Source organism: Rhipicephalus microplus, chromosome 3 (assembly GCF_043290135.1).
Source record: "Rhipicephalus microplus isolate Deutch F79 chromosome 3, USDA_Rmic, whole genome shotgun sequence".
In the NCBI taxonomy this organism is placed as follows: Eukaryota; Metazoa; Arthropoda; class Arachnida; order Ixodida; family Ixodidae; genus Rhipicephalus; species Rhipicephalus microplus.
The window spans coordinates 269131695-269153023 of record NC_134702.1 but is presented as its reverse complement, the minus strand read 5'-3'; the positions used below and the strand labels follow the sequence as shown (position 1 = coordinate 269153023).

Below are 21329 nucleotides of genomic sequence, written 5' to 3'. Positions count from 1 at the left end.
ACATCATTTAAACTGCCCGCAATAATGCAGATGTTTCGTCTATCGTCTTTAGTTGTGAGTTTTGCGCTCACTTGTCTCATGATTGCTTCCAGCTTATGTCTTGGGAACGTGCCTACTGAAACCATCTATCTATCACTATCTATTGTCACTATCTATCACTATCTATTGTCACTATCTATCACTATCTATTGTCACTATCTATCACTATCTATTGTCACTATCTATCTATCTATCTATCACTATCTATTGTCACGGTCCGTCCGTCCGTCCACATCCATCCCCACCCACCCACCCACCCATTCCATTCCATTCCATTCCGTCCGTCCGTCCGTCCGTCCATCCGCCCGCCCGCCCGCCCGCCCGCCCGCCCGCCCGCCCGCCCGCCCGCCCGCTTGCCCGCCCGCCCGTCCGTCCGTCCGTCCATCCATCCATCCATCCATCTAGATAGATAGATAGATAGATAGATAGATAGATAGATAGATAGATAGATAGATAGATAGATAAATAGACAGATAGACAGACAGACAGACTCAAAGTCGCCGAAGTTCGCTAAGAAATGCTTCACATTCAAAGAAAAATAGTCAGTTTGAAGCAGCGTGCACTGGGACAACACGTATATGTTTTTCATACATGATGCATGTAATAATATTACACACGATGATTATGCATAACCTCACAACTTTCTACATGAATTCAACTATGCTGATAGCGGTCTCCTCAACAGGAAATAGTTTGGGAGCAGCGCAAAGCAGCGACACAAGGGCTACTATTTCGCTGCAATCTGACCCAAACAGAAAGTGCCGCGCGCATCCTCCTGGACTGGCTGCAATATCAACTGCTTAGAAGAATCACCACAAGTCATCGACATGTGCTTGAGGACACTCTGAGAGGTGGCGTGGCTGCTCACATCGACGGTTACAAATACCGCGTTCTGAACGGCCTCGGATCAGTTCCGCAGCAGTGCAGCAAGGGCTCATATTTCACTGCAATCTTGCAGGAAAGTACTGTGTTTGGGACTGACCCATAGGGAAAGCGCCGCGCGCATCCTCCTGGACTGGCTGCAATATCAACTGCTTAAAAGGAACATCACAAGTCATCGACAGTGCTTGGCGACACTCCGAGAAGTGGCGTGGCAGCTCACATCGACTACAAATACCGCATTCTGGATGACCTCGGATCAGTTCGGCCGCAGCGCAAAGCAGCGGCACAAGGGCTAACATTTCACTGCAATCATGCAGGAAAGTACCATGCCTGGGACTGACCCAAACAGAAAACATCCTCCCGGACTGGCTGCAATGGTAATGTAAGCAGAAACGGGTTGCTTGTCGATGAGGGGTCTCGACGGGAAGGACGGATCTGAGCAGAATGCTTTGACAATAGCTTAACAGCCATTCCACCCCCGAAGGCCGCCGTTCCTTATTTCCCCGGTATGGGCTTGGGAACCTAGCAAACCGCCCCGCAACATCTGCAAAGATGGAGTATTGACCCAGGGATGTAGAGTGGCGAGGAGATGGAGAATGGTATTGGGGTCGCTGAAGATTCCAAGAGTACTCGTCAAGTACTCTGCAGTAGCACGGGGTCGTTCGCAATCCTGACGCCGATGAGCGTCAAGTCGAAATCCAGGCAAGCCCATCTGTCGATACGAGCACTCCCGGTACAAGTGACCTAGCTCAACACAGTGGTAGCAATAAAGTGATCGATTGTCGGAAGAGCGACACACTACATTTCCGCACATTAGGTCACGGGTTCTCACAGTGTGGCGGGCCCAAGAAGTGCTGCTGCGTCTGCAGGCTGGTTGGTTGTGGGTTTTGATATTGCGGCGGGCCCGAGAAGTATTGCGGCATCTGCAGGCTGGTTGGTCAAGGAAAACAGTTGTCCGCCGGCGCAGGAGCAAGTATAGCTTCTGTGAAGAGCGCTGTCTTAGCATTCACTCCATCATTATCACTTTGCTGTGGAATTCCCCCACGCAAGCTGGTGGGTTTCGCACGAGTCCTGAAAACAGCTCTTCTTTGACGCCACGCATCAGAAAACATACCTTTTTGTCTTGCATCATTGCGGACTCAGCTCGACGGTACAGCCAGGACATCTCTTCAACGAACATGGCCATTAACGCTTCTGTTTGGTCCTTGATTGCGAAATTTGAGAAGACATTCTGCTTGTTCTTTTCGGCCGGCCCTACCATACGTGTTCCGCAACTGAGTGCAGTATACCAGCCAGGTTGTCAAGGCAGCCTCATGGTTCTCAATCCAAATGCGGGCCGAATGCTCCACCTAGCAATAAACATACCTGAGCTTCCGGTGATCGTTCCACTTGTTGGCGACGGCGACCACATCGTGTTGGTCCAGCCAGTTTCAACGTCTTCATAGGGCTCCCCATGGAAGGGCTTTGGGGTTCGACGGGCTGGCGGCCATGGAACTGGCGGAGTCGTGGTCTGTTCAATCTGACTTGCTGTTGTCACTCTTGCCATGGTTCTGGAGCGTTCTGGAAGAGGGCCTAAGTTGGGGGGGGGGGGGGGGGGGGTAGGCCGAGATGCCGCCAGCTGTGCCGAAGGTTGGCTGTAAGGCATCCATGTTGGGGTGTAAACCTTCCTCATGGGTACAGCGCATAGAAAACTACCTAGCACCTCCACCAGTGCCACATTATGCCATAACAGAAACCTGTAATTAACGGCGCCCAAGGACATCAGGCTGCACCGTAGAGTAGAGTAGAACCTTGGACAGTGGCACACACCCACAGTGCTAGATTGGCCAAGAACTGGGTAGTTTTCAAAAAAAATTCCAAATTATTTTATTAACTGTCGTCTCGTTGAAGATGAACGAAGTAGTCATGTAACAAATTTGCAAGTATACCAATAAATGAGTAAAAACATAGGTACTAACTCTGAGCTATGTAATTTAGAAAATAATAATTAGGAATTATAACGCAATTCAGAAAATAGGAGTACGGGTTGACTATACGATGTAAATCTCTTTGAACTTTTAATAATCTCCTCCAAAGCATCGGCACCCTTCCCGTAATTGTGGCCAAGGGACGAACCACTGGCAATATGACTTCGTCTTTTCCACAAGCTCGTCTTCGTCCTCTTTTCAACAGAGGTACATACAAGCCTGGCAGCATCAATAAAAACAATACTAGAACTGGCAAGTGGGCCACGAATCTGGCAAGTGGGCCACTTGCCAGATTGGTGGAAAGCACATTTGCATAGAAACATAGTCATGTAGTGCACTCTGTCATGATTGACTGAGGACGTCCGTATCTTCGACAGAGCTGCCAACAGCTTGTCAAATGGTGTATTCGCGACTCCATTTGAGCACTTGCCACCTGTCTGCATGAAAAATTGAGCACTATACTTACTTTTGAATATTGTAGCAGGTGGCCCATAGCTCCAACTCAAATCAGTTTTGTTTATATTTGGACCGGCCGGCATCCTTTCCAAAAGAATTGGCCCAGCTTTGTCTATATGAAATGTTACCTGTTCTAAGAGGTCTTGCAAATCAAAGCTTTTTAAGATGTCCATGCCATAGCTATAAAAAAATATTTACTTTAGTGAATAAATCAACTTAAATGAATCATTGAGTCAATTAACAAAGAAATCATTGAATCAATCATTCCAAAGCTTTATTATCCCAAGTAATAGTGCATGTTCTTTTTTCATTTTTTTGTTTCCTACTGTCCCTGCAATAGCACTGAATGATCCTATCTAGCACGCACCACTTAGTGATTGTCGTGATCCCACGAGAAAAGTTCTTAACATATCGTACTCTTCCCAACTTGAGTCTGGCATCGCAGCTCTGTAGAAACCAGCGGTGGAATTGCCCAATGCACTTTGCTTCTATGAGAAATGCGTTTAGAGAGCGTTCTTTGTAATTGAAGCCAAGCTACTCAACATCCTCTGCATTATTGTTGTGGCTATGGTCGATTGCATCTCATTCTCTTCGAAACACTGCACCACCTAGGTGATTGTTGGAATCTCACGTCTCAATAAATATGTGCACCATCCTCCGCAAGGTGCTTGACTCAAGATCATCCAGCCTCTTCGCCCAATCACAACATTTACCATACGAACACTTTCTCTGCCACCGTTTTTCACTGATATCGCATTCGGTCGCTCGCTTCGGCAAGCTTTCCCGTCCTCTCGATGAGGGCAGTCCACAATTGCAATCTTCCTGAACTGCACGAATCCCTTGAAGAATGTTTAAAGCTATTTCCTTTGCCAGCTAGGGAAAATCACACTCGTGAAAAATGACTCACCAGCGAGTTTGTGGGACGTGTTGCAAAGACAAACAACTCGGCCTAGACCATGTTGCAAAAAGGCAGCGCATCACCACCTCACAACAAGCTTCTGCTGAGCTGCATGCAAGCGGGTTTTTGCAATTGATTCCAAAAATTAATAAAACACTTTGGACGCTTTAAAACATGAATCCTAACCATACAGTCACTTTATGTGTTTGTAGTGCATGAAATTGTTTGAGATTGTTAAAATAGTTGACGCACTATTTGCTACTGCTGCCAGCAGTGCCATCAGCTTGTGAAACGGGGTAAACACTGCTTGGTCTCGTCCCAAAAAAGATCTCAGCCGAGCTAGGGGGAGACACGATGTGCTTCCCTCTTCTTAAGAGCATGCAAAATGGGGCTAGTTGGTCTGACTTCATAGTAGAACAGCCCAAAAATTTGAAGACACAAGATGAAGGAGTACACAATACAGACACTGTAAAACTAACAACTGTTGCGTTTATAGTGCAGAAAGGAATGAATACAGGTAGTCTGACTGCAGGTGCGTCATCTCATTACACATACTTGCCACTAAAGAGAGACTGCACCAGCACAACAACAAAGTAAAAGGTATAGCTACTCCTCATTGGTCATCAAATTGTGACGCCTATGACTGTACACCATTGCTTCACAGCGTTCTTGTCATCGTCAGCCATGTGAAATATTAGCATACAGCTGTTCACATTACGCACACACATACAACCACGATTTCTTCACAACCATGATCTCTGCATTTCTGCCTTGTCTATATGTCTTCATGATTGCGAATTTAGCTGGCTCGACAAAAGTGACAAGTATCTGTAATGTGACGATGCACACGCAGTCGGACAACATGTATTCATTCCTTTCTGCACAATAAACATGACAGTTGTTAGTTCAGTACCTGTCTTCATCTTTTTCAGTCTGCTTTACTATGAAGCTAGCCTCTAGTACGGCCACAGTTTTCAATAAGGTTTGTTAAATTATTGATCATGGTCTTTATTCGTCGGGATGGAGATGTGCCACCAAGCGTTAACATGAGTGCATCTAGGTTAAAGGGTGTTACAGCTGCCAAACACCAACAGACATTGTGCAAGCTCTGTTGCATCAATGTATACAATAAAAATTCCACTATACTTCTGTAAGGACATGTTTTACTTTCGATTCCTATGACTGAAGAGTATATTAATCTTTTTCTTTCTTTTTGGCTGCTGGCTCTATTCTCGATTTTGTAGGAGGGTGCTATCCTGTTGTGTGTTCACCATACAGTCGACACGCTTGGGAGAGCAGCTGTTGGTGTTCTTTCTCCACACTTGGGACACATGTTAGAGTTGAAAGCACATTCGTTCGATGTCCACTTTCTCGATACTTTCTGAGGAAGAAAAAGATACACATGTTTCCAACAGAAGAAAAGGGTCTGATTGTGGCAGTGACAGATTTATAACTTTCTGTAACTCAGAAACGTGCTACTTTGATAACATACCTCTTTGACCTCGTACGATCACTCTTCAGGCATCCGCGAAAAGTGACCCTTCCTTCCCTGCAGGTTTCTAAGATTGCCATTAAACAGATGGTAGTTGGTGCTTCACCTTCTTCTCTTTTTCACGAAATGTATTTTTCACCAGAACCTGACTAATGTAAGCAACAACTGGCCCTTAAAGAAGTCCTTCTGGAACACAGTGTCCCAGCCATGTTGCCATAACTCTGAGCCATACTCAGGTTGCTGTAACTTGCTCGACGACCTCTTCGTCGATCTCATTCTCCTCTTCGTAGAGTGGTTCATTTTTCTTGGCATCGTACATATCGGCCACTTCATTCGGCATCTCTGCGTTCAAATCCAGATCTGCAAGAGAGAGTTTGTAGTGAGCGATTTTTCCATCCGTCTCGGTTGCGCTTGCAGTTTGTCACTGAAAGCCAGCAGATGACAAGGATATTCTACTGAAATTATGATACAAATTTCAAGTAAGTGCTTTCTACACATCGTAATTACTAGAACAGAGTTAAACAATGGATCGAGTAGGACACTATTCGGTTCCCATATTCACACCATCTACTGTTCACACAAGTGTAACATGCCGGCTTCACCACAATAAGAACAATGCACATTACGGGGAAGCATCAGAGACATGGCAAGCATGGTTTCCCACAGCCACCAAGTACCATTAACGAGGCTTGGATCTACCACAGGCAAGGGTTCTCAAGCAAGGTATCCCAAGAGAGTCTCCTGCGAGTGCGAGTGGTGCTACTCCATTTCACAACCACCTTGCCACACTGCTGAAGCGACGAGGAGTCTTGTGAAGCACATGATATATTTCCGAGTGTAACTGTTTCATTATAAACAAGAGATAAGGGTTTCAGTCGTGCCTCTTGCATAACTTGTTATGGCGATACGCAATGCGTTAGACCTTCAGTCTCAGGCATTTACCTTCAGTCTCAGACCTTTAGTCTCAGACCTTCTGTCTCAGACAGGCATTTTATAATCAATTTCTAAAATATTGAAAAAATAACCGGTTGGTAACTGCAATAGCCACCCTAAACACTATGATGCAAAACGACATGGCAGCCCCCATACATTTTAGACCATTTGCATCCCTCTGAGTTTGCGCTTTTTGGGGGCTTACTGCCTGGAAGCAAAAAATAAATGGTGTAATCTGTAATGAAATAATCTCATATAATGCTAAAACCCAAGCATCAAGTATATTTTTTCACTATTATTTGGATCACTCTTTTAACGTGAAAGTTTTGTATGCCGGGTTACACCAAGCCTTCAGCAATATATTTCCGCCACAAAAATGGCATCATAAAGATATTTATGATAGGAAGACAACGAAGCAAAAAGTGGATGATCCCCTAACATAAAAATCGGTATAGCACAAAAGTGAAACGCGTCTTCACAGAGGTAGTTGAGCATTGATTATACATTGTAGCAGCAACATCAACAAATTGCAAAGCCACGTTAGGAATGGCAGGCAGCTGAAACTTGCAGCACATCCCTCAACAACGGCCGCACCTCGACACTTAAAGCACGCTGTTTAAACAGAAAGACAGGCGTGCGAAACGAGCGCACAAGTATACACAGGACAAGAGCAAACAACTGTGACAATTCTTCTATCGTCGTGTGTCAGCAGCGCACTCTTTGCGTACATGCGGCCGTGGCGCCGAGTGAAGTGAACTTCATCCTCTCCAAAACTACAAGTAAGATAAGCATGTGTGTAGCAAAGACCCCGCTTCGTGGAGGTGGAGCTCGTACAAACGCACAAGGCAATGACCACACCAAACACGAGTCCCTCACCCCATCCCGCTACTGATAACAAAAACGCACAAAAGTTTGGAAGATTTGAGGATCGCTGCACAGTGTATATAAATGGCTTGCCGTCACCGAATCCTACAATGTACGTTTTGTGGCATAGTGGTTAGCATTGCGAATCAAGAGATTCCTGGTTCGAGTCCACATGACAGATCTTGCCTTCTTTTTTCTGTGCAATCTGTCAGTATTTATTTTCCAACGTTATATCTGCGATGGAAATATGTCAGCAGGGCTGTGGCGGACCCTGGTATAAAATACTGTGATGTTAGAAGTTCTGTTAACCGGAGTCGGACCCATGACCTCTCGGCCTGCGGCGAGAAATGCCAGGCACACTATGCCTTGGCCACGGTCCAGGCCACGGTCCGAAATCCAACCACTTCTGCATTCCCAACAATATTGCTCACATTTCTATGGTCATACTTACGCGTAGTGTCCACTAAAAATCGAATGTTTCGTATATCTGAGGCAGAAAATTAACACATAAATATATGGTGGCGTGTTTCTTCATACCATAAATGTCATACCTATTCTAAGGAAAGTAGGGTTTAATACGCTGAGCTGACAATGCAAGGCGATGGACGAAAAGGTGGGTGGTTCCTGCACTTGACTAAGACTATACGGTGGTGGCACCTATTCGCTGCACGCATCGAGGCACTTTAACAGATGGTCTCAAGAATCTCATTCACTGTTTTTCTCTCGCAGAGCACCAAATAACTGTTTTATTCACTCTCTCTAGACGGAACACTATCGTCCTTCGTTGACATTTGCAGTCCAACATGAAGATATAGGGCGAATTTTCAGACTTTGAATATTCAGACTATATTCAGACTATGCCTTGTGCCACGGTCAGGTTCTTTGTACGTTAAAAAAAATAGCCTTTTATATCTGTCACTGCCCTTTCACAGCATTCTTGGCAAGGTGCAGTCATGACCATGGCATCCGCCATTAGTTCCTTCAACCTGTCGTTCTAAGCGTCTATCCCATTTGGCTCGTTTCAAATAGAAGTTCGCCTTAACGCCTCAGCGCCAATAGACATAGCGCTAGCTCTCTTATATTAACGTACAGCAAACATTAAACTACTTCTGTGAGAACACCTTTTAATTTCGTGTTTTACCGATTTCTACGGAGGTATCAGCAACGTTTTTTTTTTTTATGCTGCTAAACCTATCCAGGCGTTGCGGAGCTGTAAAAGTGGTTGGATGTTCACTGAACTGACAGTGCCACAACATTAGCGCCGGAGATATGCTGACAATATGAAACACTCTAAATGTCTACATCGTTCTTAGTGCCAATAATTTGGTCTTCCACACAAAAATGGTACGTGATGGCTGCTAAAAGTGCTTCAAGTGCATCACTGGAACACCGTAGGTCAAACAACCAATATTGTCCGAATGAAGTGGAATTAATAGCACTGAAAATGTCCGATGCTGCAGAAAGAAAAAATTAAGGGAAGAGAAAAAAATAAAGCTCGATGAAGGCACCAGCATTAGCGCTGTCATAAAAAAAACGCCTTTCGCACAAATACCAGTGAATATACCCAGCATAAGTGGGTATCAGAACATGAAGAAAAGTGAGGTGCCGTTCATGAGGAGGCTTTTAAATTAACTTCAAGGAACAAGTATCAATAAGGTGGGCAAGCCAACGCCAAAAAAACAACGAGGAGACAACACCATGCGCATGAACAGGTCTTGAGGGTGTGCGGCTGCTGACATCCCCTTGTAAAGCTTTGTGCACCTCAGGGCGCACGTGTCTCGCGCAGAAGCTAAAGTAGTTAAATAAATGTGTGTTGGCATGGCTCATTCTGACCACATCTACTGTGTCCGTTCACTCCAAGAGCGTTGTGGCACTGGTGTTCCCCCATATCGAGACCACACACTGGCTGCCTAACGTGGAGCTCTTTGAGCATCGGATGACAGATTTCGCGGTTCAATACAAGCTTTTATTAGAGCCGGGGTAAAGTAGGCCAAGGAGGACTTCTTTGCTAGCGTCGGCGTTGTGTTGTGTTAAGAGTGAGGAGATCGGTTGTTTTGTCGGCACGTTGAGTTTTTTTTTTTCTGCTAGCAAGTGTTGTTTTTTTTGCGTTGTTGTCGGTTTTTAAGAACGTTGTTGAGATAGTATGACAGCCATGCGGTCTGCATCCTGGGGTGAGCAAAGCGTAGAGCACGAGGATTGTAGACCAGGCCTGGAGCGAGTGAGTACAGAAGCCTCATTCCGGGACGGTGGACACCAATCGCTCGGTAAGCTCCTGTGTGCAGTGAGCGATGGGGCCACCTTACAGAGTGGATGTCTCCTTGCGGCTGCCTCTTCTGCACCTGGGCTAGGTGCTGGGTGGATGCCGGTTGTTGTCAAGCCTAGGCTTCGCGCAGCTGCCTGTCGTCTAGCCTAGGCCTGTTGTCAAGCCTAGGTCTAAGGCTCTGCGCAGCTGCCTGTCGCACGTGGCACAACTAGGTGGACTGTGGCGTTCAGGTGGTGCATTCTGCTTCTCTCACTTTTTCACAATGAAGGCTGTTATGAGATGACTTATGGGTCACGCGCAGTTGCATGTTGTCCGCCGCTTGTTCTTGTTTCCTTATTAACTGTGGCACATACCCACTAAAGTCATGATTCCTCATAGTCGTCAGCCACTGCATGAACAATTGGCACGAAATTCCCTGCAAGTGTTTAGTTGATACCACGCTTCTCAGAAGAATGATGAAAAATAGCACAACGAATGCCGGCCTACTACCCAAAAGTTTGTTAATAATGCCCTAATGGGTACCAAGCAAATGTGCTTGCAGTAGTTACCCAATGAGTGTTATGAAAAGGCTCTGAAAGGCTGCTCTTCTAGCTTTCACTGTGACTGTGCTGGGCCTACCGTGCAGGCCTGGGTTTAATTTTTTATCTTGCGATGTACGAGTTAGGAAAAGTGATTTTCATTTTATTTTGATAGGCGTCTCGGCCGCCTCGATGTATTAGCTAGCAGTACTGACCATTGTACCACGTGGGCGAGGAGCCCGAAGCTCCCTTTGCCCTACTGCATTGTTCTGTCGAGTGTTTCGGATGTACGCAGTGGGAGTGATGTAACCGGCGACTGGCTGTCTTCTGCACATCGTCAGCGCCTCTGGCCAGCAATGCGGTCACGATGTCGGGTGATGGACATGTCTGGGACCTGCGCAACTGCCTGCAGTCCGGCGCTCTTGTGAGTGCTGGTTGCAACCGGAAGACGTGTCGGCGCGAGTGACGGTTCGTCGCGCCGACGGTAACGTTGCTGTTGCGGGGCCAGTAGTGAGGTCGAGCCGGACAGCGCAGCAGTGTTAACCGGCGGCAGTGTCATGGTGCACGGGCATTGTGTAGACATGGGTTGTCATGTTTTGTTAAAACTTGTGTACAAGATTTCTTTTCTTTTCAGGATATGGTTCGAATTAAAGTTGGGGTGATGTGGGATTGCCGACACCCCACTGTGAAGTCACGTGTCTTGCGCACGTGTACTGTGCAAAAGCCGTATTTCGGGGTCACAACTATTGAGCGGTAAGTGGTGTTGTGTTCGCGAGTGGTGATCACCACTAACATCATCATGGTTAGATTGGTAGCGCCAGCGGTCACCCCTGGCAGCAAGCCTTGGTGGCGGCACGAAAGAATTGATCGACGCTTTTTTTTCCTGGTGACGTTTGGCGCGAACGGTTGTCTCTCGCAGGGAGATCCCGGAGCACGACACTGCGGGCCGTCTGCCAAGGCCCTTGTAGTGAGTCAGGCGTTAGCAACACCGCCTTGTTTGTCATGTTGTTGAGGGTTGTTTATTATTGTGTAAGGATGTCATAGCGTGTTGATCACGATTGATGTATAATTATTTGACTGATAATATTGCCGTTCAAAAGTAGTGAAAATGTGCAACTTCTTTGGCTTGGTTTGGTCCGACTGCTTCTACTGTGTCTGTTCACTCCAAGAGCCTGGCTCTTGCCACATTGAGACCCCACAAAGGGCCATTTGAGTTTCCTACTGGCTAAGAAGAACCGCAGCTGCAAGGTGTTTCTGAGATGGAGTATACGCACTGTTGATTAACTACATTGACTACACTCTTAAAAAACAAAAGTAGTAGTACTTGCTAACTTTGGTGTAGTAAATGCTTGTCACATATGTTACTACCCCATTGGTAAGAACAGTTAGTTAAGCAAGAATGGTAACTGTAACTATTTTTGTCCTTACTAACAGCAATCAGCAATTACCTTAGCCTTTACTAACTGTGGATCATAAAAAATGGTTTAAAAAAAAGGTATCAACTCAAACTAGTGAGTTCTTTTCCCCATTATTTGTCTAGTATCAATTGTGGTCAAATTATTATTGTCACATTAATACATCACTTCGGGTAATCCAAGGAATAGATATTTTGTTCTTCAGATAAAAAAAAAAGAAGTTTGAGCACAGTTCATAAAAAAATTGAAATAGGCCTATTGTAATATCGGTGCGCTCATGTGTTCTGCCATGGATAATGTATTTTGTACTGTTTTTCATGTGCTGTATATAAGTACATGTGCATAGTATCTGCGCGTACATATCCATGCCCAACTAAACATAATAGGTTTCAACTTACTTCAAGTGCTTGATGTTTTTTTTCACTGCATTGAAGAATCTTTATTCTGTAGTGGTATGTTTAAGTTAAAAAAGTTAAGGTATACGTTAGCTCGTAATATTAGCGCACACGCACACATAGTAAGTGTGCCACAGTTTGACTGTGAAACTATTCAGCAATGACAAAGATGTGTTGTGTGTTCTCTAATAATAATAATAATAATAATAATAATAATAATAATAATAATAATAATAATAATAATAATAATAATAATAATAATAATAATAATAATAATAATTGTTCTGGTTTTACATACGAAAACCACCATATGATTATGAGAGACGCAGTATGATATCTTTCGACCACCTGGGGTTCTTTAAAAAGAGACTGAACAAAATTGAAAAAAACTGAGTAAACTTCGAAATTCTACTTGAAATAGGAGACTTTTCTCATAAACAGAGTTGATTTCGCATGTTTTTGAACAGATGGCTGTATTTTCGATGGATTGTCAATGCACAGCGGCTGTGACGTCACAATTGTCGAGGCACATGCAGGATGCATTGTCCTCCTCTTCCTTTCTCCACATCTCCTTTCATTCCCCTCTCTCCTTCCACAAAAGCACTCAAGCTGTACCCCAGCCCGGAGCATTTCTGCTACCAGTGCAGTTCATACCGGTTCTGGGAAACAAAGGGGCAGATGAGCATGTGGAGAGATGCGGGCAATGGCGGGCATTGTTTGCTTACCTGCTTTGGGCATTTGTGACATCACGGCTCATTTCGGAGGCCCCGTGCCATCTCCTCTAGTTCACGGGGCGGCTGCTAGACATGGTAGTTTGTGAAAAACAAATTAAATTCGCTATTTTCCTACAGTTACCGCCTGTAATGAAGATTGTCTCTAACCAGTTCAGGACCCAATCTCTCAATTTGGTTGAAAATCTTGCCGACAAAGATTTTGTTCAGTATCCCTTTGATGTGCGTGTTAATATAAGCATGCGGGCCTCAAGGATTTTCGCATTCATTGAGAAAGTGGCCGCCGTGACCAGGATTCAATCTCGTAACCTGCGTGTGTGAGGCCTCTTCTCATGTCCCTGTTGATTAAGCGCTATTTTTTAAAATGCGAAGCATTTCTTTGCATACTGCAGGCATTTTGAGCGTCTGTCTGTTTGTATGTCTGCCTACATCTGGGTGCCGTCATGATCACCCCCTTAACTTGGGGTAAACAAAAATAACTAAGGGGGTAAGATAGTCTGACGAGTATGACTCGCTGGTCATGGCACAAATAATGTCCCAAAGTCGTCACGTACGTCGTCAAACACTTCACTGAGTGGCTAAAACACTGCAATCATGCAATATCTGATACTCTTCATGCTTGGGATGACGCCAAGTGCACTTTACGATGTGCTTCATCTAAAAATTGACGCCTCCACTGACATGATCCTGGCGAACGGAGGGCACAGTGGTGATACACAGTACTCATGGCAAGAGCCTGAACTGATCTTACTGCAGTGCGTACAGCGAATCAAGGCCAAATGTGCCTCTAGATCGTACTAGGCAGATGTACAAGCAGTCAAACTTGCACTAACAGAGCCTTTGTGGCTAGCAAACAACGCAGGGAGCAATCCACACTAGGCGCGCTTCAGCCAGTGGGCCCCCAGGCAGCGACTCTGCTAGATCTCGGGGCAAATATGCACTATGTGCCTAAAGAAAATAGGACAACGCCTTAACGAGAAACTGGTTTCCAGTGCTACTGACAAGTTGTCCCAGTTGTAAAACAGGACCTGCTTCATAAAAGCGCGCGGTAAACTGTGCGTGGTGAAGTTGATTTGTCGAGTGTGTGCAGGGCCTGATGACGTACAGGAGACAAGTTGTACCAGTTGTAAAACAAGACCTGCTCCGTAAAAGCGCGTGGTAAAGTGCGCATGGTCAACCTTATTTGTCCAGTGTGCGCAGGGCGTGATGACATACAGAAGCCCATTGTCTTGTGGTGCGTGCTACACGGGCCAGGCAAGCAGATGTCTAACCGAACGCCTACAAGAACACGCCAATAATGTTTGTAGTGGCAAAGATGGCTTCCTGCAGCCGTTACATGTGAGCACGTGTGGGTGCACTCTGCAATTCGGAAGGACCACAATTTTGGATAAGATTAAAGCAGCAGGCTGCAATGACTGTCGATGTTTTTAAATGCCAAGTATTTTTGTTTACTACAGGCACATTAAGCATGCACCTGCCTGTCTGTCTATCCCTCTACATCTGGTTGCTCTCGTGATCACCCCCTTAACTTGGGGCAATAAAGTGGTGGGAATGCCTTCCAGCATTTTGGAGCAGGCAAAATCTTCTTTTGGAGGAGCTACCTCTGTGATTGGAACATGCACAGGCTTTTCATGACACCTACATAGAAAGAAAATTCAGCTTTAATTTATTTTAATGTTTTCTCAATTTACATATTCATTTATACAGAACCAGCAAGCGTACAAAATAAGCACAAGAAATAAACAAAAGCAGCATCCAGCAGTGACATAAAACAGTGAAAAGATATTGCACCATCAAGCTAGCTTCAGCATTAAGTTCTAGCAATGCAGATGCACATTCACTCACATAGGCATGCGTACGGCATACCTGCCAAGTTTAGAGATTCTGAATCCGGAAGATTTCCACAACAAGAGGAGGGGCGACGGGCTGAATTATTTTTCCCAATTTTACGGCACCAAAAAAAAAAAAAAGAAAAAACTTCTCGCAATAACGAGACAAGGAGGGGCGGGGGGGGGGGGGGGGGGGCAATAGCAAGCGCCAACATTGGCATTGCGGTCTTATGATTGCTTGTAGCGGCCGAACACATGAGCTAAGTTTCCCACTAAGGTAAGAGCTAAATACTCCCGAAATGTTGCATCATCAAAACAACTAGCAGATTCTATTTCCGTCAAAACAACTCACGAATGTCCTCTTGGAACACATGTGAACAGATGGGACGGTGCAGCTGTTTGCCGGGAAATCCCGCGTCAAAGCTCTGGCTTTGCTCGCTTTTAGATTCTTTGGACAGGAACAACAAGACGCTTCTAGCATTTGGGTGTTCAATAGTACCTCTCGCTCACTCTAGTGAATTGCCCTGCCGCGGTGGTCTAGTGGCTAAGGTACTCGGCTGCTGACCCGCAGGTCACTGGTTCGAATCCCGGCTGCGGCGGCTGCATTTCCGATTGAGGCGGAAATGTTGTAGGCCCGTGTGCTCAGATTTGGGTGCACGTTAAAAAACCCCAGGTGGTCGAAATTTCTGGAGCACTCCACTACAACGTCTCTCATAATCATATGGTGGTTTTGGGACGTTAAACCCCACATATCAATCAATCTTCTTGTACAGCACACTGTCTCGCAGGCAGAACGATGTCAACGAGCACGATAAATGACGTGGTATGATTGCTTCCTGGCCCTCTAAATGATCGATGATTTGACGAATCCCTGCATCATCTTGCTACCGTCTGCTGAAGTCTGATAAGCTAATGGCACCCAGAAAACCTTCATTGTCCTTTGCTTCTTGACTGACAGGATGAAGGGGTGCACATGACAGTGTGTCAGCGTCTTCATGCTTACGGCCGGATGGTGTCGTCAAAATCCTGAAGCCACAAGCTCGACCCTGCTAGTCGTCATGAAGGGTTGTGCAGCCTTGCCAACTAACAGCGTGATGGTTCGTCACTATCTTGAAGGGACGACCTTAAAGCTACGGACGAAACTTGGTGATTGCCCACACGACTCCGAGGCACTCTTTCTTCGTAGTGAAATAATCCGTCCCAGCATGGGATAGGGAGCGAATGGCGTTATGTCATCTTGACACTTAACAAGCACTGTATTGAGATTAATGTTACTAGCGTCAGCATGCACCTCTGTGTCAGCATCATCGTCGAAGTGAGCAAAAACGGGTGCTGATTGCATGCGGTGCCACAGTCAATCAAAAGCTGCTTGTTGCTCGTTTTCCCAGACAAACGGCGTGTCGTCCCTTGTGAGACGAGTCAGAGGTTCTGCTATCTGCAAAAAGCCGTGAATGAACCGGTGATAGTAGGCGCACAAACCAAGGAAGCGCCGGACGGCTTTCTTAATGACAGGAGCTGGTAATTCGGCAACAGCGGTAAGCTTGTCTGGATCGGGCCGGACTCCTTCGGCGCTAACTACATGTACAAGAAATTTTAGTTCTTCATAGCCGAAGTGGCACTTTGTGGCTTTAGTGTGAGGTCCGCCGATTGGATGGCCTCCAGCACGTGGCACAGGCGGTGAAGGTGTTGCTCGAAAGTGGCAGAGAAGACCACCACATCATCAAGATAGACAAGACAAGTCTGCCACTTCAGCCCTGTGAGGACAGTGTCCATCATTTGCTGGAAAGTTGCTGGCGCTGAACACAAGCCAAAAGGAAGCACTCAAAATCGGTAGAGGCCATCTGGAGTCACGAAGGCTGTTTTTTCACGCTCTCGCTGATCTACCTCAATTAGCCAGTATCTACTTTTCAGATCGAGAGAAGAGAAATAATGGGCACGATGAAGTCTATCCAGCGAGTCGTCAATACACAGCATCGGGTATACATTCTTTTTGGTTATGTTGTTAGGCTTCTGGTAGTCAACGCAGAAGCTTAGAGACCTGTCCTTCTTTTTGACAAGGACAACTGGAGACGACCACAGGCTGTTGGATGGTTCAATAAAGCCATCATCAAGCATCTAGTGGACTTGCGTATGTATCCCCTCACGTTCTTTATACGACAAGCGGTAAGGGTGCTGGTGTATTGGCGTGCATCCTCGTCCGTGATGATCCTGTGTTGAGTGGTGGTTGTCAGGCGGATGTTTGAGGAACTGTAGGTGACATTTGCTACACTGCGGGCAAACCCTATCGAAGTGTCACAGAAAAGGTGTCGACGCTCGTTGCTAAAGTTGGTAACCAGCAATTCAGATTGGCCATCACGAAGGTGTATTACACTTCTAGCTACACAAATGCCTCGCTGCAGGAGGTGTTCAAAGTTTCTTTTGGCCACCACTTCGCCATAGCCCAAACCACAGCATGTGACGTCGACTAGAACTTGCGTGACTAGAACTTGCGTCGACTTGCTCCTGGAGGCAGCATCAAGCTCCACTCAGAAACGCCGCTCGTCGTCCTGCATGACGATTGCTTACTAGTGGAGAATGTGACGGTGGTGCTCTGGCAGATTAATGATAGCACCATTCTCCTGCAGAAAATGAACTCCCAGAATGATGTCATGGGAGCGTTCCCATAGGACCAGGCAGCTTGCTGCGAATGTATGCCCTTGAATCTGTACTGTAGTTGCGCAGGCACCCAGTGAAGTAACGACGTGGCCACCAGCTGGTCTGAATCTGTGAGTTACGCCGCGACGTGATTACTTTTTTAAGCGGCACTGCCAGTTTCCCGCTCAGTATGGAATAGTCTGCGCTGGTGTCCACTAATGCATTAACCGCGTAACCATCAATCGTCACTGACATGTCGAGAGAAAGCTGGCCATCCCTTGCTGCAGCAGGTGATGTTGGATCAGTATTTGTAGGGCTCTGCGTCAATAGAAAGTCTTCAATCGACGTTCAGCGACCCCGCCCCAGAGAGTGCTTCGGGTAGTTCGGTTAGGCAGACGGTGGTGAATGCTGCTGGGAGAGGTAGTTTTCGATGTCGCGGGGTCGCTGGCTATAGCGGGGTGGCGGAAAGTACACAGAGAAGCCGCAAAGCCCAAGGCAGCGGTATGGGCACTGGCAGTACAAGTAATCAGCTTATCCGCGGTGAAAGCATAAAGGCCGGCAATCGGGTGTGCGCCAAACATCTGACTTCCGAGGAGACGTGTGTCGATCGTCGATGTGCCAGACCGGTTGCTCTGAACGATAGGCAACAGGAGCGCCACGAACATAGAGCAAGGGTAGGGGCGTGTATGTGCCTTTGTAGTACGGTATGTGCTGCGCTGTTTGGAGTGAAATCGTAGGAACAGCATTAACCAACAGTGGCAGCAATACAGCAGGGCGCTTTAAGGCTTTCTCATACATTGTCTTTTGGCGGTATTCAGCAGGAGCCGGCACAGCTGTATCAGGAGGCAAGGCGTTCTGGAGGGCCTGGTGAAGCTCATCCTTGATCACAGTTGCAATACAGCTAAGAATGGGATGCGGTGTTACGCTGGCCTTTTGCAACTCTTTACATACTATCAAATGGATCAGTTCATACGCAGTCATTGCTGGTACCAGTGGCAGTGAAAATGTCAGAAGTGGACATGCCACTGACTTGCCTATCGTATAGGTTGGATCACTGCTGCAGCATTTTTTTTCACAGTCATGGCCTCAGACAAGGACTCCACAACCGTCTTCAGAAGGCTCCGCACGAGGCTGGCAAAAAGCTGCTCCTTGAAACTGCGCCTAAAGTGACGCAACTTGTCGTCCTCCATCATTCTTGCGTTGGCTCGTCGAAAGAGGCACGTCATGTCTTCAGTGTACGTGGTCACAGTTTCATTTGGCAACTGGACGCCGGCCAGAGTAGCTCGTTCAGCTTGTTCTTGGCGATCAGCACTGGCGTAATTATGCAGAAATCTACGAGCTGCTCCTCTCGATTCTGATACCAGGTTCGCGCCCTGTCCACCAGGTAGAAATATACACGACCCAGTTTCGCCGCGTTTTTCCAGGTGACTATGCGCTCGAAGTCGGTCAACCAGTCCTCAACGTCCTCATGCTCCATGCCATGGAACGTCGCCGGGACCCGTGGGCTTTCTAATGTATAACGGTTTGACATCATGCTTTCCCTGCCAGCTCGCGAGGTTTGGACCGAAGCGCTGGTCATGTTTGTTGACGTAGTAAGAACAATACCCTCGACTTCCAGAGGCGATCCTCTGATTCGGTGGCTGGCCGATGCACGGGTGCTGACTGGCACTGTACCCGTAGCAAGACTCCCTGGTGGGGGGGGGGTCTGCAACATCTGTGGGGTACCCAGCATATCCATCAGTTTGTCACGAGGCTTCAGAAGTGCTGGGGGGTTTATTAAGCCACTGAGTAGATAGCTCATTAACAATGCGTCCGTCCCGGTTGGCTCTCGAGCAGAGAAGAATCACGAGATCTCCTTTTTTCTTTAGGGCAAGAGCCACTGACGCCCTTGACCCACCAAGTGCGGGTGGCAATATGTACAGTTGCGTGCGATATTAAGGTTACATCACATGACCGTCGACCAGCCTAACGTCCCAGGGGCCTAGCCATTTGTTTAGAACAATGAAAATCGTGATTTTACCAAAGCTTTTTTTTTTTCTCGTTGGCTGTTGCATGCTACAAAGATTACCCTTAAGACGAACTCTACATCCCTTCTCGCAATTTTGAGCTCTCCAATTCTCGCTATAAAGTGTATTCTTTGTGGGCTCTTATCTATGCTGACAATTATAGAATTGCTTGAAAAGATGTGTTGCAGCTGGTGCTGGCTAGGCACTCCTTAATGAACAGCAAAAAGAGTGAGTGAAGCTTGCATGATACCACGCTTTCCTCGAAAGTGTGTTCTGGGATGTGGCGCTCGTAGTTTTTAGTTGATGCTTGGCGATAACCTTCAAATTGTGCCTGACTGTACTGCTTTCATACATCTGTCATATCTGGTTAACATTAATTGTAGTTAGGCACCATCCGTCGAAGTTGATTTATGCAGGAGTGTCCAGGGCTACAATCCTCGCAAGCATCAGCGCTTCATAGCAACTTACCCCTCTGTTGCTACTAATATACATGATGTTGTTGGCATTGTTACGCAACTGTAAATAAGTGGTTATGAAAAACATATGCGGCAGTTTGACATGTGTCACGTGCATATATTTAGTATTACTTTGTAAAGTTTTGCTCTATAAAAATTACAAAACATGCTTTGCATAACCAAATATTCTTAAGGTACGTGGAGTCTGTCAATTTTTTTTTTCAACAGTATGTAGCAACCAGCTCAAGTTTCAACCGTGCTTACTTTGCCATTTTTTTTTAACATGACTGTATTCTATGCCGAGGTCCACCACGGCTTCACTGACGTATTTCCCTCATGAATATGAGGTTGTAAAGATATAATGCACGCTGTAAAATATATACTGTAATGAAGAGGAATCAGATCATCAAAAGGGCAGCAGCATTGAGTGCGCAGCAGAGGCTTGAGCTAGCGGACCGTGCTCGCAACTGTGCGCGATGGCTTGACAGCTCCAGTACAACGTTTATAATACTAACAGATTGCAAAAAGAACAATCAGAAGAAAAAGTTCCATTGCTGGGTGTCTAATGGCAAGCTACTTATTTACATCATATACCATTTCGCGGTCCTCAGAGCTACGCAATTACAGTGCGTTTTCATCATCAGTTGCGAGATCACGCGAAGTGCATGCGGTGGGCACGCTCTAAAGTTCGTCATTGCACGCATTTCATTGCGTGCATGAATGTGTTTTCTCATGCGCGTGCACCTATCTCGTGAATCAGGACACCATGAAAGCAACTTCGCTGCCAGCCGAGTTTACGAAAGGAGCGAGCCGCTCACACACGATGAAGTAAGAATTGCAACGGTTGTCCGCGCCCTTCTTGTGTATGCTTGATTGATTTATATGTGGTATTTAACATCCAAAAACCACTATATGATTATGGAAGACGCCGTAGCGGAGGGCTCTGAAAATTTCGACCACTTGGAGTTCTTTAACGTGCACCTAAATATGAACACACAGCCCTACAGCATTTTTGCCTCTATCGAAAATGTAGCCGCTGCAGCTGGAATTCGATTCCACGACCTGAGGGTCAGCAGCAGAGTTTCTTAGCCACTAAACCACCACGGAGCGGCTTCCTGAGTGTGCTCATTTGTGCGTGCTTTCTGCTTGAGCAAGTTTATGCTCAATGCAAGATTCGAGCTACTTGCATTTCTTCGCGAGAAATTACAACTTGCTGCAGTAGCATTCATTCCTTCGCCTTTGTGGCAAAACAATGCACAGTAAATGCTCAAGTTCCTCTGTGAAGGCCCATTTCCCTTTTGTGTTATACAGATTCATAAGATGAGAAACCAGCTAGGTTTCCATCTCCTTTCATTTTGCGATCAAGTGCCGTGCCCTGTCGTTCTACCGTTGATGGGTGGCTGCTGCTCTGTCAAGCTGCCACTGCCCTGATCTTTTTCCCGGCCACCTTTTTTCACCACAGATGTTCTTGTTATAGGTGAGAACTAAGGTCGACTGATTAATTTACAAGGTAAACAAAATGACGAAGAGGTGAGCTCATTAATCACTTTGA

At 46.2% G+C, this 21329-nt stretch overlaps 1 protein-coding gene across 2 annotated transcripts in view; it reads right to left on the bottom strand.

Annotated features, from left to right (window-relative positions):
- Window positions 1–3593: 3593 nt before the first annotated feature.
- The window catches only part of LOC119168092 (tRNA pseudouridine synthase-like 1), a 219908-nt gene continuing 202172 nt past the window's right edge, over window positions 3594–21329 (bottom strand). Inside the window, exons 7-8 of one of the 2 annotated variants that reach the window (XR_005109425.2) lie at window positions 5735–6094; window positions 3594–5623 (exon numbers count right to left, since the gene is read on the bottom strand). Coding sequence is in view for 1 of the 2 variants with exons in the window: in XM_037419513.2 (XP_037275410.1) it covers window positions 5967–6094 (128 nt within the window). In the remaining variant the exon portion in view is untranslated. Of the gene's footprint in view, window positions 6095–21329 lie in introns of both variants that reach the window. The other variant, XM_037419513.2, reaches the window with a different exon arrangement.